At 40.0% G+C, this 19,463-nt stretch overlaps 1 protein-coding gene across 4 annotated transcripts in view; it reads right to left on the bottom strand.

Moving 5' to 3' along the window:
- LOC110464540 (rho guanine nucleotide exchange factor 10-like) overlaps window positions 1-19,463 on the bottom strand; it is a 69,911-nt gene that overhangs the window by 38,707 nt on the left and 11,741 nt on the right. For 2 of the 4 annotated variants that reach the window (XM_021519796.1, XM_021519798.1), the window contains exon 3: window positions 11,947-12,964. In XM_021519796.1, the coding sequence (XP_021375471.1) occupies window positions 11,947-12,964 (1,018 nt within the window). Of the gene's footprint in view, window positions 1-11,946; window positions 12,965-15,825; window positions 15,910-19,463 lie in introns of those variants that run through there. The other 2 variants (XM_021519797.1, XM_021519799.1) reach the window with 2 other exon arrangements.

Below are 19,463 nucleotides of genomic sequence, written 5' to 3'. Positions count from 1 at the left end.
TCCTTATCTTGGAAAGTATATTTCAATAATGTTGTATGATTTTATCAATGAGGAAAAAACACCAGGTAGGAGGAAGGAACCAACACCTGTGTGAGAGAGGCAAGATCAGTATGTGTAAGACTGGCCACAGATGGGGAGAGGCCATACCTGTTGGAATCATTAAACAATCAAGATTGGGGAAAGTACATCAGCTGTGTGAGGGACAAGATCGGTAGATCTGTCTGGGGAGCAGAAAAGGGCGACGGGAGAGGAAATGTCAAATCTATGTGAGGGAACCTGGGGGTAGAAACCGTCAGACCTGTGTGGTTGACCCCGTATAGAAGAAAGAGGGAAGGGAGCTAGCTAGAGATCAGTACCTGTGTGTGGGACTACATATGGAAGGGATAAGGAAGGGATAGGTTATGTGTATGGATGGGAGGGATCAATACTTGTGTAGGGGACCAGGGAGATAAGAAGGTGAGATCTAGAGGTCATACCAATGGTTAGAAAGGAGGGGTAGGGAGAGGAGAGGACAGGTCAGTACCTGTCTGGGGAAGGTCAGTACCTGTCTGGGGATCAGGATGTTGGAGGGCAGCATCTCCATCAATTTTATATGATTAAAGTTGATCTCCTTAATAAGTCCTGGCATTGATCATGGGCCCAAATCTTTCAGATAAGACTTGTATTAATCAGATGTATGCTGATCACAGACAAAGGAAATTGTGGATTTAACTTCCAACATTGTAAAAACCAGGTCACTAAATTTAGGATGTAAACAAAAGTTTCAGATATGACTTAAAAGTTATATGTCCTCATTATCACAGACGTAGCAAAAGTAACGTTACACCAGGAAGTGGCAGATTCCCAGTGACGACAATCTTGTAATAAATCTACCGGTTCTAGTGTTGGACACAGGATAGAAACTATATTAATATTTAAGTTATTGAGTATTCAGGAAGATTCTCCATTAAATTCCTTATTGAAGTTTCAACTGTTTAGTTGGCCCTAATGACCTATCCTGTGTTGATGGGCTGTTAAGCATTTAATAATAATGATAATTCAACTGTATGATGTAAATCAAAAGTAATATGTCATTAAGTCCCTAATGTTTCCATATGTCTTAATTAAAGGTTTATATACAACTAACACACAGGAAACAGTTAACCTGTTTATTACTCTTGTTATCAACATATTTACATACAGTTATACATTTGGCGCATCAGCAGCTACTCACTCTAACAATTTTACTACCATATATTTATGCTACTATTTTTTGAATAAGCTAGACTCCGGGGGTATTGAGAGAAGCAGCTAGACTGAAAATGTCTTCAGAGAAGCACCTACACAGCCCAGAGAAGTGAGCAGCTAGACTCTGAAAATGTCTCCTGAGAAGTGACTAGACTCTGGTTGTGAACACCCCTAGAGAAGCCATGATGAGAGCAGCTAGACTCCTGTGATACAAGAGAAGCCACATTCCAGAGAAGCAGCTAGACTCTGAAAATGTCTTCAGAGAAGCACCTACACAGCCCAGAGAAGTGAGCAGCTAGACTCTGAAAATGTCTCCAGAGAAGCGAATAGACTCTGGTTGTGAACACCACTAGAGAAGCCATGATGAGAGCAGCTAGACTCCTGTGATACAAGAGAAGCCGCATCCCAGAGAAGCAGCTAGACTCTGAAAATGTCTTCAGAGAAGCACCTACACAGACCAGAGAAGTGAGCAGCTAGACTCTGAAAATGTCTCCAGAGAAACCTAGACTCTGGTTGTGAGAAGAGAAGCCATGATGAGAACAGCTACACTCCTGTGATACAAGTGAAGCCGCATCCGAGGGAAGCAGCTAGACTCTGAAAATGTTCGTTACCTTGATCTTACAGTAAACATTTAATAAACTTTAAACCCTTTGTTAAATGATAATTTGGTATTTTGTAAGAAAACAAATCAACAGTTTGATATCAACAATATCATTGTTTACAATTTACCTGTGACTACCTCCATACTTTTAACCTCAGGCATCAAACAGCAGATCCATGTGGTGTCTTATTAGGCTTCTATCACTGACAATGTACTACAGGAAGCTTACAACAGGTATGAGCATGAACACAATATCCAGTTAGTAAAAAAATCAATAAAACAGAAGTTGTCTCCCTTGTAACCAGAGTAAGATGTGTCAATATCTATAAATAAATGCTGAGTAAAAATTCCAGGTAATGACATTTTCAAGACCTCTCTGAACAGTTACCACGACAAACTTTTCTGTGAAGAGCTATGAAGTCAATCAACTGTCCACAGTTACCATCCATCTGTACCTACAGTCAACTCAGCATTGAGACCACCTGTCTATAGCTACCACCCTCCTGTCTATAGATACCATCTGTCTGTACCTACAGTCAACTCAGCATTGAGACCACCTGTCTATAGCTACCACCACCCTGTCTATAGATACCATCTGTCTGTACCTACAGTCAACTCAGCATTGAGACCACCTGTCTATAGCTACCACCACCCTGTCTATAGTTACCATCTGTCTGTACCTACAGTCAACTCAGCATTGAGACCACCTGTCTATAGCTACCACCACCCTGTCTATAGTTACCATCTGTCTGTACCTACAGTCAACTCAGCATTGAGACCACCTGTCTATAGCTACCACCACCCTGTCTATAGATACCATCTGTCTGTACCTACAGTCAACTCAGCATTGAGACCACCTGTCTATAGCTACCACCACCCTGTCTATAGTTACCATCTGTCTGTACCTACAGTCAACTCAGCATTGAGACCACCTGTCTATAGCTACCACCACCCTGTCTATAGATACCATCTGTCTGTACCTACAGTCAACTCAGCATTGAGACCACCTGTCTATAGCTACCACCACCCTGTCTATAGTTACCATCTGTCTGTACCTACAGTCAACTCAGCATTGAGACCACCTGTCTATAGCTACCACCACCCTGTCTATAGTTACCATCTGTCTGTACCTACAGTCAACTCAGCATTGAGACCACCTGTCTATAGCTACCACCACCCTGTCTATAGTTACCATCTGTCTGTACCTACAGTCAACTCAGCATTGAGACCACCTGTCTATAGCTACCACCACCCTGTCTATAGTTACCATCTGTCTGTACCTACAGTCAACTCAGCATTGAGACCACCTGTCTATAGCTACCACCACCCTGTCTATAGTTACCATCTGTCTGTACCTACAGTCAACTCAGCATTGAGACCACCTGTCTATAGCTACCACCACCCTGTCTATAGTTACCATCTGTCTGTACCTACAGTCAACTCAGCATTGAGACCACCTGTCTATAGCTACCACCACCCTGTCTATAGTTACCATCTGTCTGTACCTACAGTCAACTCAGCATTGAGACCACCTGTCTATAGCTACCACCACCCTGTCTATAGTTACCATCTGTCTGTACCTACAGTCAACTCAGCATTGAGACCACCTGTCTATAGCTACCACCACCCTGTCTATAGTTACCATCTGTCTGTACCTACAGTCAACTCAGCATTGAGACCACCTGTCTATAGCTACCACCACCCTGTCTATAGTTACCATCTGTCTGTACCTACAGTCAACTCAGCATTGAGACCACCTGTCTATAGCTACCACCACCCTGTCTATAGTTACCATCTGTCTGTACCTACAGTCAACTCAGCATTGAGACCACCTGTCTATAGCTACCACCACCCTGTCTATAGTTACCATCTGTCTGTACCTACAGTCAACTCAGCATTGAGACCACCTGTCTATAGCTACCACCACCCTGTCTATAGTTACCATCTGTCTGTACCTACAGTCAACTCAGCATTGAGACCACCTGTCTATAGCTACCACCACCCTGTCTATAGTTACCATCTGTCTGTACCTACAGTCAACTCAGCATTGAGACCACCTGTCTATAGCTACCACCACCCTGTCTATAGTTACCATCTGTCTGTACCTACAGTCAACTCAGCATTGAGACCACCTGTCTATAGCTACCACCACCCTGTCTATAGTTACCATCTGTCTGTACCTACAGTCAACTCAGCATTGAGACCACCTGTCTATAGCTACCACCACCCTGTCTATAGTTACCATCTGTCTGTACCTACAGTCAACTCAGCATTGAGACCACCTGTCTATAGCTACCACCACCCTGTCTATAGTTACCATCTGTCTGTACCTACAGTCAACTCAGCATTGAGACCACCTGTCTATAGCTACCACCACCCTGTCTATAGTTACCATCTGTCTGTACCTACAGTCAACTCAGCATTGAGACCACCTGTCTATAGCTACCACCACCCTGTCTATAGTTACCATCTGTCTGTACCTACAGTCAACTCAGCATTGAGACCACCTGTCTATAGCTACCACCACCCTGTCTATAGTTACCATCTGTCTGTACCTACAGTCAACTCAGCATTGAGACCACCTGTCTATAGCTACCACCACCCTGTCTATAGTTACCATCTGTCTGTACCTACAGTCAACTCAGCATTGAGACCACCTGTCTATAGCTACCACCACCCTGTCTATAGTTACCATCTGTCTGTACCTACAGTCAACTCAGCATTGAGACCACCTGTCTATAGCTACCACCACCCTGTCTATAGTTACCATCTGTCTGTACCTACAGTCAACTCAGCATTGAGACCACCTGTCTATAGCTACCACCACCCTGTCTATAGTTACCATCTGTCTGTACCTACAGTCAACTCAGCATTGAGACCACCTGTCTATAGCTACCACCACCCTGTCTATAGTTACCATCTGTCTGTACCTACAGTCAACTCAGCATTGAGACCACCTGTCTATAGCTACCACCACCCTGTCTATAGTTACCATCTGTCTGTACCTACAGTCAACTCAGCATTGAGACCACCTGTCTATAGCTACCACCACCCTGTCTATAGTTACCATCTGTCTGTACCTACAGTCAACTCAGCATTGAGACCACCTGTCTATAGCTACCACCACCCTGTCTATAGTTACCATCTGTCTGTACCTACAGTCAACTCAGCATTGAGACCACCTGTCTATAGCTACCACCACCCTGTCTATAGTTACCATCTGTCTGTACCTACAGTCAACTCAGCATTGAGACCACCTGTCTATAGCTACCACCACCCTGTCTATAGTTACCATCTGTCTGTACCTACAGTCAACTCAGCATTGAGACCACCTGTCTATAGCTACCACCACCCTGTCTATAGTTACCATCTGTCTGTACCTACAGTCAACTCAGCATTGAGACCACCTGTCTATAGCTACCACCACCCTGTCTATAGTTACCATCTGTCTGTACCTACAGTCAACTCAGCATTGAGACCACCTGTCTATAGCTACCACCACCCTGTCTATAGTTACCATCTGTCTGTACCTACAGTCAACTCAGCATTGAGACCACCTGTCTATAGCTACTACCACCCTGTCTCTAGCTACCATCTGTCTGTACCTAAAGTCAACTCAGCATTGAGACCACCTGTCTATAACTACCACCACCCTGTCTATAGATACCACCTGTCTGTACCTACAGTCAACTCAGCATTGCGACCACCTGTCTATAGCTACCACCACCCTGCCTATAGATACCATCTGTCTGTACCTACCGTCAACTCAGCATTGAGACCCCCTGTCTATAGCTACTACCACCCTGTCTCTAGCTCACATCTGTCTGTACCTAAAGTCAACTCAGCCTTGAGACCACCTGTCTATAACTACCACCACCCTGTGTATAGATCCCATCTGTCTGTACCTACAGTCAACTCCCCTTTGAGACCACCTGTCTATAACTACCACCACCCTGTGTATAGATACCATCTGACTGTACCTACAGTCAACTCAGCATTGAGGCCACCTGTCTATAGCTACCACCACCCTGTGTATAGTTACCATCTGCCTGTACCTACAGTCAACTCAGCATTGAAACCACCTGTCTATAGCTACTACCACCCTGTCTCTAGCTACCATCTGACTGTACCTAAAGTCAACTCAGCATTGAGCCCACCTGTCTATAGCTACTACCACCCTGTCTCTAGCTACCATCTGACTGTACCTAAAGTCAACTCAGCATTGAGCCCACCTGTCTATAGCTACCACCACCCTGCCTATAGATACCATCTGTCTGTACCTACCGTCAACTCAGCATTGAGACCCCCTGTCTATAGCTACTACCACCCTGTCTCTAGCTACCATCTGACTGTACCTAAAGTCAACTCAGCATTGAGCCCACCTGTCTATAACTACCACCACCCTGTGTATAGATACCATCTGACTGTACCTACAGTCAACTCAGCATTGAGCCCACCTGTCTATAACTACCACCACCCTGTGTATAGATCCCATCTGTCTGTACCTACAGTCAACTCGGCATTGAGACCACCTGTCTATAGCTACCATCTGTCTGTACCTACAGTCAATTCAGCATTGAGACCACCTGTCTATAGCTTCTACCACCCTGTCTCTAGCTACCATCTGACTGTACCTAAAGTCAACTCAGCATTGAGACCCCCTGTCTATAGCTACCACCACCCTGTCTATAGATACCACCTGTCTGTACCTACAGTCAACTCAGCATTGCGACCACCTGTCTATAGCTACTACCACCCTTTCTCTATCTACCATCTGTCTGTACCTAAAGTCAACTCAGCCTTGAGACCACCTGTCTATAACTACCACCACCCTGTGTATAGATCCCATCTGTCTGTACCTACAGTCAACTCAGCATTCAGACCACCTGTCTATAGCTACCACCACACTATCTATAGTTACTATCTGTCTGTACCTAGGCAACTCAGCATTGAGACCACCTGTCTATAACTACCCCCCCCCTGTCTATAGTTACCATCTGTCTGTCCCTACAGACAACTCAGCATTGAGACCACCTGTCTATAACTACCACCACCCTGTGTATAGATACCATCTGACTGTACCTACAGTCAACTCAGCATTGAGGCCACCTGTCTATAGCTACCACCACCCTGTGTATAGTTACCATCTGTCAGCACCTACATTCAAATCAGCATTGAGACCACCTGTCTATAGCTACCACCACCCTATCTATAGTTACTATCTGTCTGTACCTAGTCAACTCAGCATTGAGACCACCTGTCTATAGCTTCCACCCCCCTGTCTATAGATACCATCTGTCTGTACCTACAGTCAATTCAGCATTGAGACCACCTGTCTATAGCTACCACCCCCCTGTCTCTAGCTACCATCTGTCTGTACCTACAGTCAACTCAGCCTTGAGACCACCTGTCTATAGCTACCACCACCCTGTCCACAGTTACCATCTGTCTGTACCTACAGTCAACTCAGCATTGAGACCCCCTGTCTATAGCTACCACCACCCTGTCTATAGATACCATCTGACAGTCAACTCAGCATTGAGACCACCTGTCTATAGCTACCATCTGTCTGTACCTACAGTCAATTCAGCATTGAGACCACCTGTCTATAACTACCACTACCTGTATATAGCTACCTTCAATCAACTAAAACTGTTCCCGATTGACACCTGCCTATACCTCCTACCTGTATAGAACTCCCATCCTTTTATAGCTCCCTAATTTGTTACAAACACATTTCAGCAACCTACTGGTAAAACATCCTGTCATAAGGCCTTTAAGTTCTTAAGATGAAGTTGTTTGATGTGTTTTAACAGATTTACTCCAGTGACTTTGAACATAGATCAAAGTATAATTTCTTTTTACAAACTTTGCATCACTCATTGCCACCATGCAAGCCACTGGTTATATATCATAAATTCAAGCCTCTAAATAATTCAGAAGATTTACTGATATCTCCAAAACTTGAAACCTCTTCACCAGCCTGTCCCTATAGAGTCCTGAGAAATCTGTATACTGGTACTTATGTAACAGGGCAGCAATGGAAGTCTATATGTTACAGAAGGTCGTGATGACATGGAATGTGACAACACTCAACAACATATGTAATGGCCATATACCATCAATTCAACCTCTTATGTTGTATCCGTTACTGAAAGGCGCAAATTGCCATGAAATCACAAAAATTTGATTGTTTTAGTTCAACAGCAACAGTTACATGTCAGAAATAAAGCCTTGTCTGACTGTATGACGGTCATCGTTAAACACTTGTCAGTTTAATAATTAGGTCAATGTAAGCTTCTGTAGGCAACAACACAAGTAACAGATCTTGTCACTCTAGTGGTCTGACATACTAAAGACTCGTGGTGAGTGGAAAATAATCCTTCACTCGATGTCATCTCTAGCACACAATATCAATACTGGTACAAAACCCTCCGATTTTTCTTTAATCCCTCCTGACATACCTAAATGCTTGTAAAGAAACCTTCCTATCATCCTTCAAGACTCATACATAATTCCTCCTATTCCCTTCCATTCATAAGAACCCTCATTTATACCCCACAATACACATACAGAATTCCTTCTACCATCTCTGATCCTCATACAGAACCCTAACTGATATCCCACAATACACATACAGCATTCCTCCTGTCACTCCTAAATACTCATACAGAATTCCTTCTACCATCCCTGGCTCTCATACAGAACCCTAACTGATATCCCACAATACACATACAGCGTTCCTCCTGTCACCCCTAAATACTCATACAGAATTCCTTCTACCATCCCTGGCTCTCATACAGATCCCTAACTGATATCCCACAATACACATACAGCATTCCTGGTCACTCCTTTGATTCTTTGAACCCTTTTATCACTGTAGACCATAATGGACTCATCCAGGTCAAAGCATGGAAGAGTTTACTAAAGTCCCTGACTCTCATACAGAACCCTAACTGATATCACACAATACACATACAGCATTCCTCCTGTCACCCCTAAATACTCACACAGAATTCCTTCTACCATCCCTGACTCTCATACAGAACCCTACCTGATATCCCACAATACACATACAGCATTCCTCCTGTCACCCCTAAATACCCATACAGAATTCCTTCTACCATCCCTGACTCTCATACAGAACCCTACCTGATATCCCACAATACACATACAGCATTCCTCCTGTCTCCCCTAAATACTCATACAGAATTCCTTCTACCATCCCTGGCTCTCATCCAGAACCCTAACTGATATCCCACAATCCACATACAGCATTCCTCCTGTCACCCCTAAATACTCACACAGAATTCCTTCTACCATCCCTGACTCTCATACAGGACCCTAACTGATATCCCACAATACACATACAGCATTCCTCCTGTCTCCCCTAAATACTCATACAGAATTCCTTCTACCATCCCTGGCTCTCATCCAGAACCCTAACTGATATCCCACAATCCACATACAGCATTCCTCCTGTCACCCCTAAATACCCATACAGAATTCCTTCTACCATCCCTGACTCTCATACAGGACCCTAACTGATATCCCACAATACACATACAGCATTCCTCCTGTCACTCCTAAATACTCATACAGAATTCCTTCTACCATCCCTGGCTCTCATCCAGAACCCTAACTGATATCCCACAATACACATACAGCGTTCCTCCTGTCACCCCTAAATACTCATACAGAATTCCTTCTACCATCCCTGACTCTCATACAGAACCCTACCTGATATCCCACAATACACATACAGCATTCCTCCTGTCCCCCCTAAATACTCATACAGAATTCCTTCTACCATCCCTGGCTCTCATACAGATCCCTAACTGATATCCCACAATACACATACAGCATTCCTCCTGTCACTCCTAAATACTCATACAGAATTCCTTCTACCATCCCTGGCTCTCATCCAGAACCCTAACTGATATCCCACAATCCACATACAGCATTCCTCCTGTCACCCCTAAATACTCCTACAGAATTCCTACTACCATCCCTGACTCACATACAGAACCCTAACTGATATCCCACAATACACATACAGCATTCCTGGTCACTCCTTTGATTCTTTTAACCCTTTTATCACTGTAGACCATAATGGACTCATCCAGGTCAAAGCATGGAAGAGTTTACTAAAGTTACATGAAAGGGTTAAGTACAGAACCCAGGGGGTCACACTTGTATTATATAACGCACACCTTACTGGTGTTAACTGGTAATGGATGACTTCCAAAACTTTGGTTTCTTCAAAAGAGTTTGGCACCATTTTCCTGTTTCATTGTAATGTTATCTTTGATCATAATCTTTAAATGTTTCTAGCAGAAATCATGCTGGCAATGTTCAAGATTTACCATCAGATCCTGACGTTATTACATTATTTGTACCTGCTACATCAAACATTGCAATGGGGCAAATATTTGGTGAAAATTAAGTGCTAGTTTCTTCAACAAACATTATCATGAGATTTAATTTCACCACTGGAGCATCTAGACACTACGGCAGCCATTTAACGTTGGACACGCCTTCCAATAATACTTCAAGTTTTGAAATGGTTAAGTATGTACTAATATCATGTATGTGATTACTTAGTTTTGTCAGTGTTATGTAATTAATTATAGGAGTACTTAATTTTTGTTTAAAACAGTTATTTACAATAATACTTTTCGATAAAATGAAAACGCATTCAAGTATACCAATGTAAAATGATACAGAAAACTAAGAAAAAAACACAACACATCCTTCACCTCAAGTTATAGTCATTGGCGATATACATATAAACTACAAGCTATAGCGGGTCGAGCAGACCGGGATGTTTGTATGTCTAGACAACAAACATCTCGACAGAGAAGTGGCGATTACATTAGAAACACACGCCCAATCTCTACACTACAGGTGATGAGGATGTTATAATGTACAGCTACGACAATCACTGGGTATATAGATACAATAGAAATACAGGTAAGAAATACAGGTATAAAAGCAAAATACATGAATCATATAATGTGTACAGTATATTTCTATCACAATACCAAGTTACCCAGGGAAGAAATATATATCATTCTTTACTCAAGCATGACAATTGCAGAAATGCTAAAATGAATAAAACAAAAGGCCCAGAGGTCCTGTAGCGCTCACCTGGGCTGAAATCAGGTTTAAGCTAAGCATGCTTCTTTCAGCACACTGGATTACCTTGATCACTGAATATTTCTGTGACCTGTAAGTTCCATGTTGGCAATGCTTATTGCTTTTAGGTCATCATTATAGCCTAGAAACTTGCAATATGTCAAATTTGGCTTCAAAATTCTAATATTTTAGAAATTGATGAAGTTTTTTCAGACTCTACCAAAGTGACCTTGATAGAAGGTCAAGGACTTTTTTAAATAGAACATTAAAGCACTTGATAACAAGAAACTAGATGCCAAATATCACAACCCTGAGTCTTACAAAACTTCAATATATTTTAAAAGTTTTTCACCCTTGAACCCTAGCAAGCACTTATATTTGACTTTTGACCCCAACACTATATATGAGCAAACGTTTCACACTGACAGTCTACTGAACATACCCAAGCTTCATGGCTCTAGATATTATGCTTCGTAAGATAATGTTGACCCTGGCCAGAGCTTGAAATTGACCTTTGCATATTGTTCTTTGGACAATGTTGTTTGAAATTTGAATTTCAACTCCTTTGACCTTAATTGAAGGTCATTTATATGAGGAAATTTTAGTACTCCATCCAAAGTACCAAAGATCAGATACCAGGACCCTAGGTCTTTAAGTTTTCAAAAATTTGCCCAAGGAGAAAATATGCTTGATAGATGACAGACACTGAACCGCAACATGCCTAGTGAGTTAAAAAATAAACATAAGTAAAATCATACTTAATACATTCTCATGTGGCTACTTTGTCTGATAAAAGAACTGTGACAACAACTAACCGCTACGTTAATTTTAATAGATACAGCAGATTTTGAGTAAGAATTTAGGTTTACAGTTATGGTGTACAGCTAGACTACAGCAGTGAGTACAGTCTGAAGCATTACAGGAACACCCACAGCGTGCTGACAGTCTACACAAACACAGGGTGCATCTTATACAGTTACCTCTCTGGAGTGTATCCCATTTATTTCCTCCCCTCTTTGTCTTTTCTCGGGATGATCGTTTCTTTTTTATTTTTGGTTTAAGTGAGGTTTTCTCTTGGCTAGGAAGTGTATCTGGCAGAGTTATCTCCTCGTACACTCCACTGGCTCCTGGCGGCAATTTCCCTTGTAAGCTTTCTTTCCTACATAACGGTTTTGGTGGAACTTCCTGCTCGACTAGGGATCCTGGTGCCTTGTCCTCTATTTGAGAATCTTTGCCATTGTCTATTACTGGTCCAGCTAAATCATAGATAAATTTATCATCCTTTTTGTAGTCAGCATCACTTAGAACTTTTTCAGGCTCCACTTGCAGAAGCTGGTTTTCACCCTCCTGTTTAACAGTTAGTTGTTCAGGATTTCGGTCCAGTAAACACATCAAATCTTTTTCATCCATCGTACATTTTGAATCTTCTTTCTTCACTGTACATTTCGCGTCCTGATCTTTGGAGGGACACATTGATTCAGCTCCTTGTTCATTAGATTGTACACCATCATCCATACAAACTGCCTCGTAGAAGTTATCACCTTGTGTTCCATTTTCTTCCTCTACAATCCTTAGCTCTGGAAGAGATTCTTCAGGTCCTTCATCAACAGGAGACCTAACTACATTTTTAGCTAATTCATAGACAGGAAAGTCAGAATGTGACACAAGATCATACACAATTTGGCCATTCCTTGACTGTCCAGTAGGCGGTTCAGACTGACCTTCAGATGTCCTTAAAATAACATCTGAAGGAAAAGGCGGTGGTTGCCACATGTCAGTAACAGGTTTTGAGATACCATACAAGGACAAAGGGGCCTTAACTACGTCATAATCTGTAGCAGCCTCACCGAACAACACATTAGACCTAGTTTGTAAATCCATACCTGCATTTTCAAGTTGACCTTGACCCTGGCGCTTCAGTGTGTTGACCGGGACAGTAGAAAACGCATCCACATAAAGGTCTGTCTCATCGTCTGAGGAATCCATCTTTGTTCTTACCTTTGGAATAAACACATAAGTTGTAAGACATGTGATGATTTTTGTGATGAGGTAAAGACATTGACTCCATTTGTCTCTTCCTCAGCAGCCGTACATAAGGCAATGACAGTTACATAAAACCAGGGACTCGGGTCGACACCATTACAATTAAGCCGTGTGTAACCATAATTGAAACGCAACAAAGATTAAAAATCTCCTTCACTTTATTACTAGCAGCATCAAAACAATTCAATGCAGTTTTCAGTTGAACTGCTCATGAGTGTTTTGCCTTGTAATAAAGCAACACAAAATAAAATAAAAATATTTACTGATAACAGACTATATATCTATACATTAAAACAACATTTAGGTTAATATCATGTTTTTTAAACACTGTTTTCACTTCATATAATCTATTTAATACACTATAAGGTAACAGATAGTACAGCTTTTGAGAATGCAGCATGTGTACTACAGAAAGGATAAGATAACAGGCTATATTTGCTGTTTGTTTAAAAATCCACAGCATAGTACTAACCGAAGAGTATAAATGTGAATTACAATCAAAGGGAGATAATTCATAATAAATACACATAAGCATTACACATAAGATTATTTTCCCTTCTTTTTTGGCACAGTTCTGTAAACATCTGGTGGAGGTTAAATTTGCAAAGATAAAGAGTGTTTTAAAATATTACTTGTACAAGGCAAATTGTTAAATAGATATTTTGAATGTGATCTCCTATGCTTGATTAAAGACAAAGTCAAACATTCATAACGTAATAAAACAAAGATTTACATATCCCAATACATTGTACACAGAGATGATGTGATGTGTATTATCATTGTAATGGGGAAATTTGATAATCAAAAAGTGTATTACATTATACGGGGAGTGGGAGATCCAACGTCTGTGCAAAGAGTTCAGCGGAGTTCTGTGTTACCCAGCAGACGGATTCCACATGTAAGTACTACATATCAGTCCCCAATCAAATGATCCAAAAGTTAATCATACTCTAAAAACATATAAATCACTTATCATAGAGTAACACTGAGTTCCTGGTCTACAATTAAGTTTCAGAAATATTTGTAGTAAGTGGTGTTTTAAGTTTAGTTTTAAAACCATAAATTGAAACTGTATAGAGTTCTTACAGAAGCATCCAGAGAGTTCCCAGGGAAGGGAAGAAACAGTTTGAAACTATTAATGCTAGTTGGAAATCCTTTCATTTAGAAATAGATAATTAAGTTTGATGATACATGTACCATTGAATGTATCAATATATAAGCTGTTTGCTGATCCTTATATTGCCGTGAAGGCTTTAGAAATATTCTTTATTGATCAGGAAAAGTTTTCAGATTTTATACATATACTGTACAATTCTGATTAGGAAAGCCTCAGTACCTTGCATATATAGCATGTGATAGTAAGTGTATTTTTTTATCAACTAAATCTTAACTCTGAGATGATAAGAATTAAAGCACAGAAATGTAGCCCCCGACCAGGGTAAGGAGTTACTATATGTGGCCCCCGACCAGGGTAAGGAGTTACTATATGTAGCCCCCGACCAGGGTAAGGAGTTACTATATGTAGCCCCCGACCAGGGTAAGGAGTTACTATATGTAGCCCCCGACCAGGGTAAGGAGTTACTATATGTAGCCCCCGACCAGGGTAAGGAGTTACTATATGTAGCCCCCGACCAGGGTAAGGAGTTACTATATGTAGCCCCCGACCAGGGTAAGGAGTTACTATATGTAGCCCCCGACCAGGGTAAGGAGTTACTATATGTAGCCCCCGACCAGGGTAAGGAGTTACTATATGTAGCCCCCGACCAGGGTAAGGAGTTACTATATGTAGCCCCCGACCAGGGTAAGGAGTTACTATATGTAGCCCCCGACCAGGGTAAGGAGTTACTATATGTAGCCCCAGAACATCTGGACTAGTCATGTCAATTACAGATATCTTACAATTACCATCCAGAACAAGAAACCTGTCTCAATGTGTGTACACCAAACAGAGGTCGAAATAAACATGTGTGTTTCCTGTAATACTATACACACCAGTATAGTTACAGAGCAACCCAGTTGTTTATGTATACCCAAACACAGCTCGTACCAAAACACATGTCAGAATTCTATTCTTTGTAAAGATGTATTTAGAAGGTAAAATATACACCTGCATTACAATAATTTCTTTATGCAAAATACCAAAAAAATACATGAATATTTTTTCAAGATAGCTTTAAATCACCAAAACTTGTATATTAATTTGTTTGCGGTTCATAACAGCTAAGATTAAAACGAGAAACTGACAGAATTTTAAGTGTAAGTAAACAATTCCAGACTTTGTGGATCAATAGTCACTCTGTATGTACTGAAAATTAGTTGGGTTAGCACATCTGTCCAGTTTTTAAAGGTTCCAGGTTCAAATCCTTTGTCTGCTCACGATATTTTTCCCATCCTGTTATAAATTGGTGCCTATGACCAGTAAAGCATTGCCTAAGTATCATGTGTTCATAGCAATGAGGAACACCAATCCTGGGTGTAAACATAGGAAAAATTGGGCATTGGACTGGGTTGATCGCCAAAATAGTACCAGGTAGATCAGTTCGACTGGGTCTTTTTTTTTCTTTTCAGAAATTATTTATCAAAACTTTATTCATGGCACAAAAACAATTCTTATGCACTGACTGTATCATGCTGTTTTGGCAGTGGTACAGAGATTCTTAACATACAATGAACTCGCTACATTATTTCACAGTAGATAATAAAGTAACAGTAGTACTTGTTCTAAATGAAATGACAACACTTATCACTGGCCTCACCTGATTATATGTACATATACCAGAATACCTGTAATCAGATAAATACATAAACAATCTCACCTGCGCATCTATACCTCTATATATTCACATAAACACCCACTGTTCTTCACTGGTCAGCAGCAGATACTGTGTACATCCTTCTTGTCTAGCACACAAGAGCTCAATCTGATTACTGGGGTAAATGCCCTCAATATTTGATAGTCTAATATCTGCACAAGCCATATTTGATCACTTCGGTAATTAAATGCCCTCACTATTTGACAGTCTATTATATGTAAAAGCCAAATTTGATTACTTGGGAAAATATCCTCAATATTTGAGTCTATTATCCACAAAAGCTGAAGTTGATTACTGAAGTAAATATCCTCAATATTTGATACAGTAGTATATATTATCTGTAAAAGCCAAATTTGAATACTGGAGTAAATATCCTCAATGTTTGATAGTATATTATCCATACAAGTCAAATATTATTACTGGAGTAAATGTCCTTGACATTAGATAGTCTACCTCTATCATCAATACAAGTAAACTTTTGTTTCTTTGGGAAATAATACTCATGTAAGATAGTGTCGTATCAAACACAAATGCTTTGTTTTCCAGGGGAGATGTACAGGGAATATCTGGGTCAAAACTTCCTTTCCCCCTGGTTACGTTAAATAGCTTTTTCCTAAAATCACTGTACATTTCGACAAATATGTTTATTTGAGAGAAACATCCTAACTAAGTCAAGAATATGCCCTTTCATTACAATCAAAATATTTTTTTGAGTTATGTATCCAACGCACTAGCTAACTGTGTTCTTTGAAAATATTTGTGACAGATGCTGTTCTTATTTTCCCTATTTAAATGGCACAGGTCACCATGACGAGAAGGTAGAAAAGGGCACTGGCACTGTACTATCTAAAGTTAAATAACCCTATACAATGATATCAGTAAATAGAGAGTGTATGAACATATTTGCTTACTTCAATATTGAAGACACTTACTGCAGTCAAAATGTGTAACAACAACGATGATGGCTGATGTACTTGTGCACACTTTGATTGTTGGGACATTGCCAACCTCAAACATTTCATTATACAAGAATTCCACTTTTATGTGTCGCCTGCGCAGGAAGCTGGGAGATTATATATGAAGAAATAGATACACTTTTCATTTCAAGAAATAATGTTAAAAGTAAGTTTGAGTTTGATCGGCCCAAGGAAACTCAAGTTATCGCACGAAAACAGATTTTCTATTTATAGTAGCAGTGACCTTGACCTTTGACCTTCGGACCTGAAAAGCAATCCCAAGCAAGCACTTTCGGTAAGAAAGCCATGCATGAAGTTTGAGTTTGATCGGCCCAAGGAAACTCAAGTTATCGCCTCTGTGCAGACGCCGCCATCGCCGACATACAAAATGTAGCAATACCTATGTGTCACCAGCTTTTCGCAGGCGACACAAAAATTATAGTGTCAGTTCCAAAAACTCAAGGGTCGTTAATTAATACCTCAATAAAAAAAGTAATCCACTCAAACACCTGAGGTATGTTAATATATACATATATGTAAATCTTAATGAAACAAAACACTGGCGACTAGATTTTGTTAGTACATGTACTTACGTCCATCTTGGGGCTCTTCAGGCAATTTGAAGAGTCCAAAGATGGGTAAAAGTATTAGTGAAATTTAGTCTCCTGTGTTTTGTTTTATTTATATTTTACAGTCACATGGACATTTAAATATCTTATTGCTATGTACATCTAGATATACAACAAATGCTGCAGAGAACTGGAGCAGATAGTATGTATCTGACATAATATATGTATGTTTATCATGCTATAAGTTTGTAAAGGTCTAAAAAAAACAATTGTTACTCCATCTATCATTCTTTAAACAGCATCATATTTCCAGTTGGTGTAAAAGAAATGGTTGATATCGTTGGAAAGATGGATAATTTCCCTTGCAGTAAATTAGCTCTATACACTAATGAAATGTCCCATCTACTGGCACAATTCCTGTTTTTCACAATCATACACTACATGGGAAACATTTTTTTTAAACATTTAATAAATAAGAATTTAACACCATTGATTTTCAGGAAAGCTAGGTTCTTCTCCAAGGTTGACAAATTTTCGGTTTATGTTCATGACACTTTTTGGATTACCATTAAAATCAGACAGACAGAGGTTTTAGGAATTAAAGGGAAACTTGGGCAGATCTTAAATAGATCAAGACTAACGACAATATGAGGCGAAACTAGTTCAGTTTGTACCCATGTAGGAACCAAACTTCTCTTCTGGGCCTCAAAACGCCCCGGATCACGGTGATAGGACAGGGACAGGGATCTGAAGCACTAGTGTCGGGTCCATCATACCATCAACATTACACACTCGATTGAACATGACTAGAATGCTTTGTGTTACTCCAGGATCTGTCTATTTGATTTTTTATAGAATTTCAAATTGTCTCATAAATACGGAAACTAATGATTTAAATTTGCTTTTTACCCTGAAAGTTATGATGTTGAATTTGTGGAAATTTTATTCATAGTTTAAATCAAAATGTTTATAGAAACCTTTTGTTTAGTAACAGTGTTGTCTTAGATACTGTTTTGACTCATGTTGAAAACAATCACAATCAATTAACTTGAATACAAATACAGGTTTAGTGAAGTAGAAAAAGAGCAACATGATCACACTTTCAAAGACCTGTCCTCAAATAAAAATCTACAATGAATTACCGTATACATGTATATGCACAGAGAAGTAGTTTGAGCCCTACATGACTGTCTGTTTATTCTGTTTTACCTGTAGGTATTTTATCAACCACTAATCTGATTATATAACTGAGTTGCCGACTGGCAGGAAAATCACTTTCTCTGCCAGAGCAGGTGAACTTGTGTTTTGTAACAGGACATAACAAAAAACCAAATATGGGAATTTGAAGCCCCATCCACTGTTGACCTTCAAAAGGTTTTCACTATATTGCACTATCACGAATATTGAAACTCTGAATTTTATTTCTTAACCCGAGGTAAGTAAATCATAAGACATGTTCTAGTATGACAGTATTATAACACCATAGAGACCTTAGTAGGGTAGTTATTATTATTTTTATAACTTTTTATTTATTCAAAGGACATTTTATATAAATAAATATAGCTATACATATGTTACAGTATAACTCTCTTAATCCACATTACTACTGTTGTAATTTCTACTAGTTATAAGGCTCTTTAGTAGATATATGTGTAATTATATACATTTACATTGTATATCTATATTACTTTTATTGTGAGACAGAAAAGGGGAAGTATTCAGTGTCAGAAAGAAAAGGTAAAGTAGAGAGGAAAGCAGGTTAAGAGAAAGTAAATAGGATCAGCAGAATGATGTGAAATAGTACTATAGGTCAATACAGGTACTTATTATTATACCGATGTACACTTAACCTTATTTCAGAAACTCTTGATCTATATATAAATCACTTGTAGAAGTTAAGTGGTAAATCAGTAGTCACCTTCCTGTTCACTGAGTCACTAGTCCAGTAACCAGCTGACCAGTACAAGTTTGATAACTTTAATGATGACATTAAGCTTCAAAAATCATTGTCAAACTTTGAAGCGATCGATCGAGGTACATGAAAGGTGAGAACACATTGTAAGAGAGAGAGAGAGAGAGAGAGAGAGAGAGAGAGAGAGAGAGAGAGAGTGAGAGA

This window comes from Mizuhopecten yessoensis, unplaced genomic scaffold (assembly GCF_002113885.1).
Source record: "Mizuhopecten yessoensis strain PY_sf001 unplaced genomic scaffold, ASM211388v2 scaffold11009, whole genome shotgun sequence".
Lineage (NCBI taxonomy): Eukaryota > Metazoa > Mollusca > Bivalvia > Pectinida > Pectinidae > Mizuhopecten > Mizuhopecten yessoensis.
The sequence above is the reverse complement of the archived record's forward strand: the minus strand, read 5'-3'. Positions and strand labels throughout refer to the sequence as shown.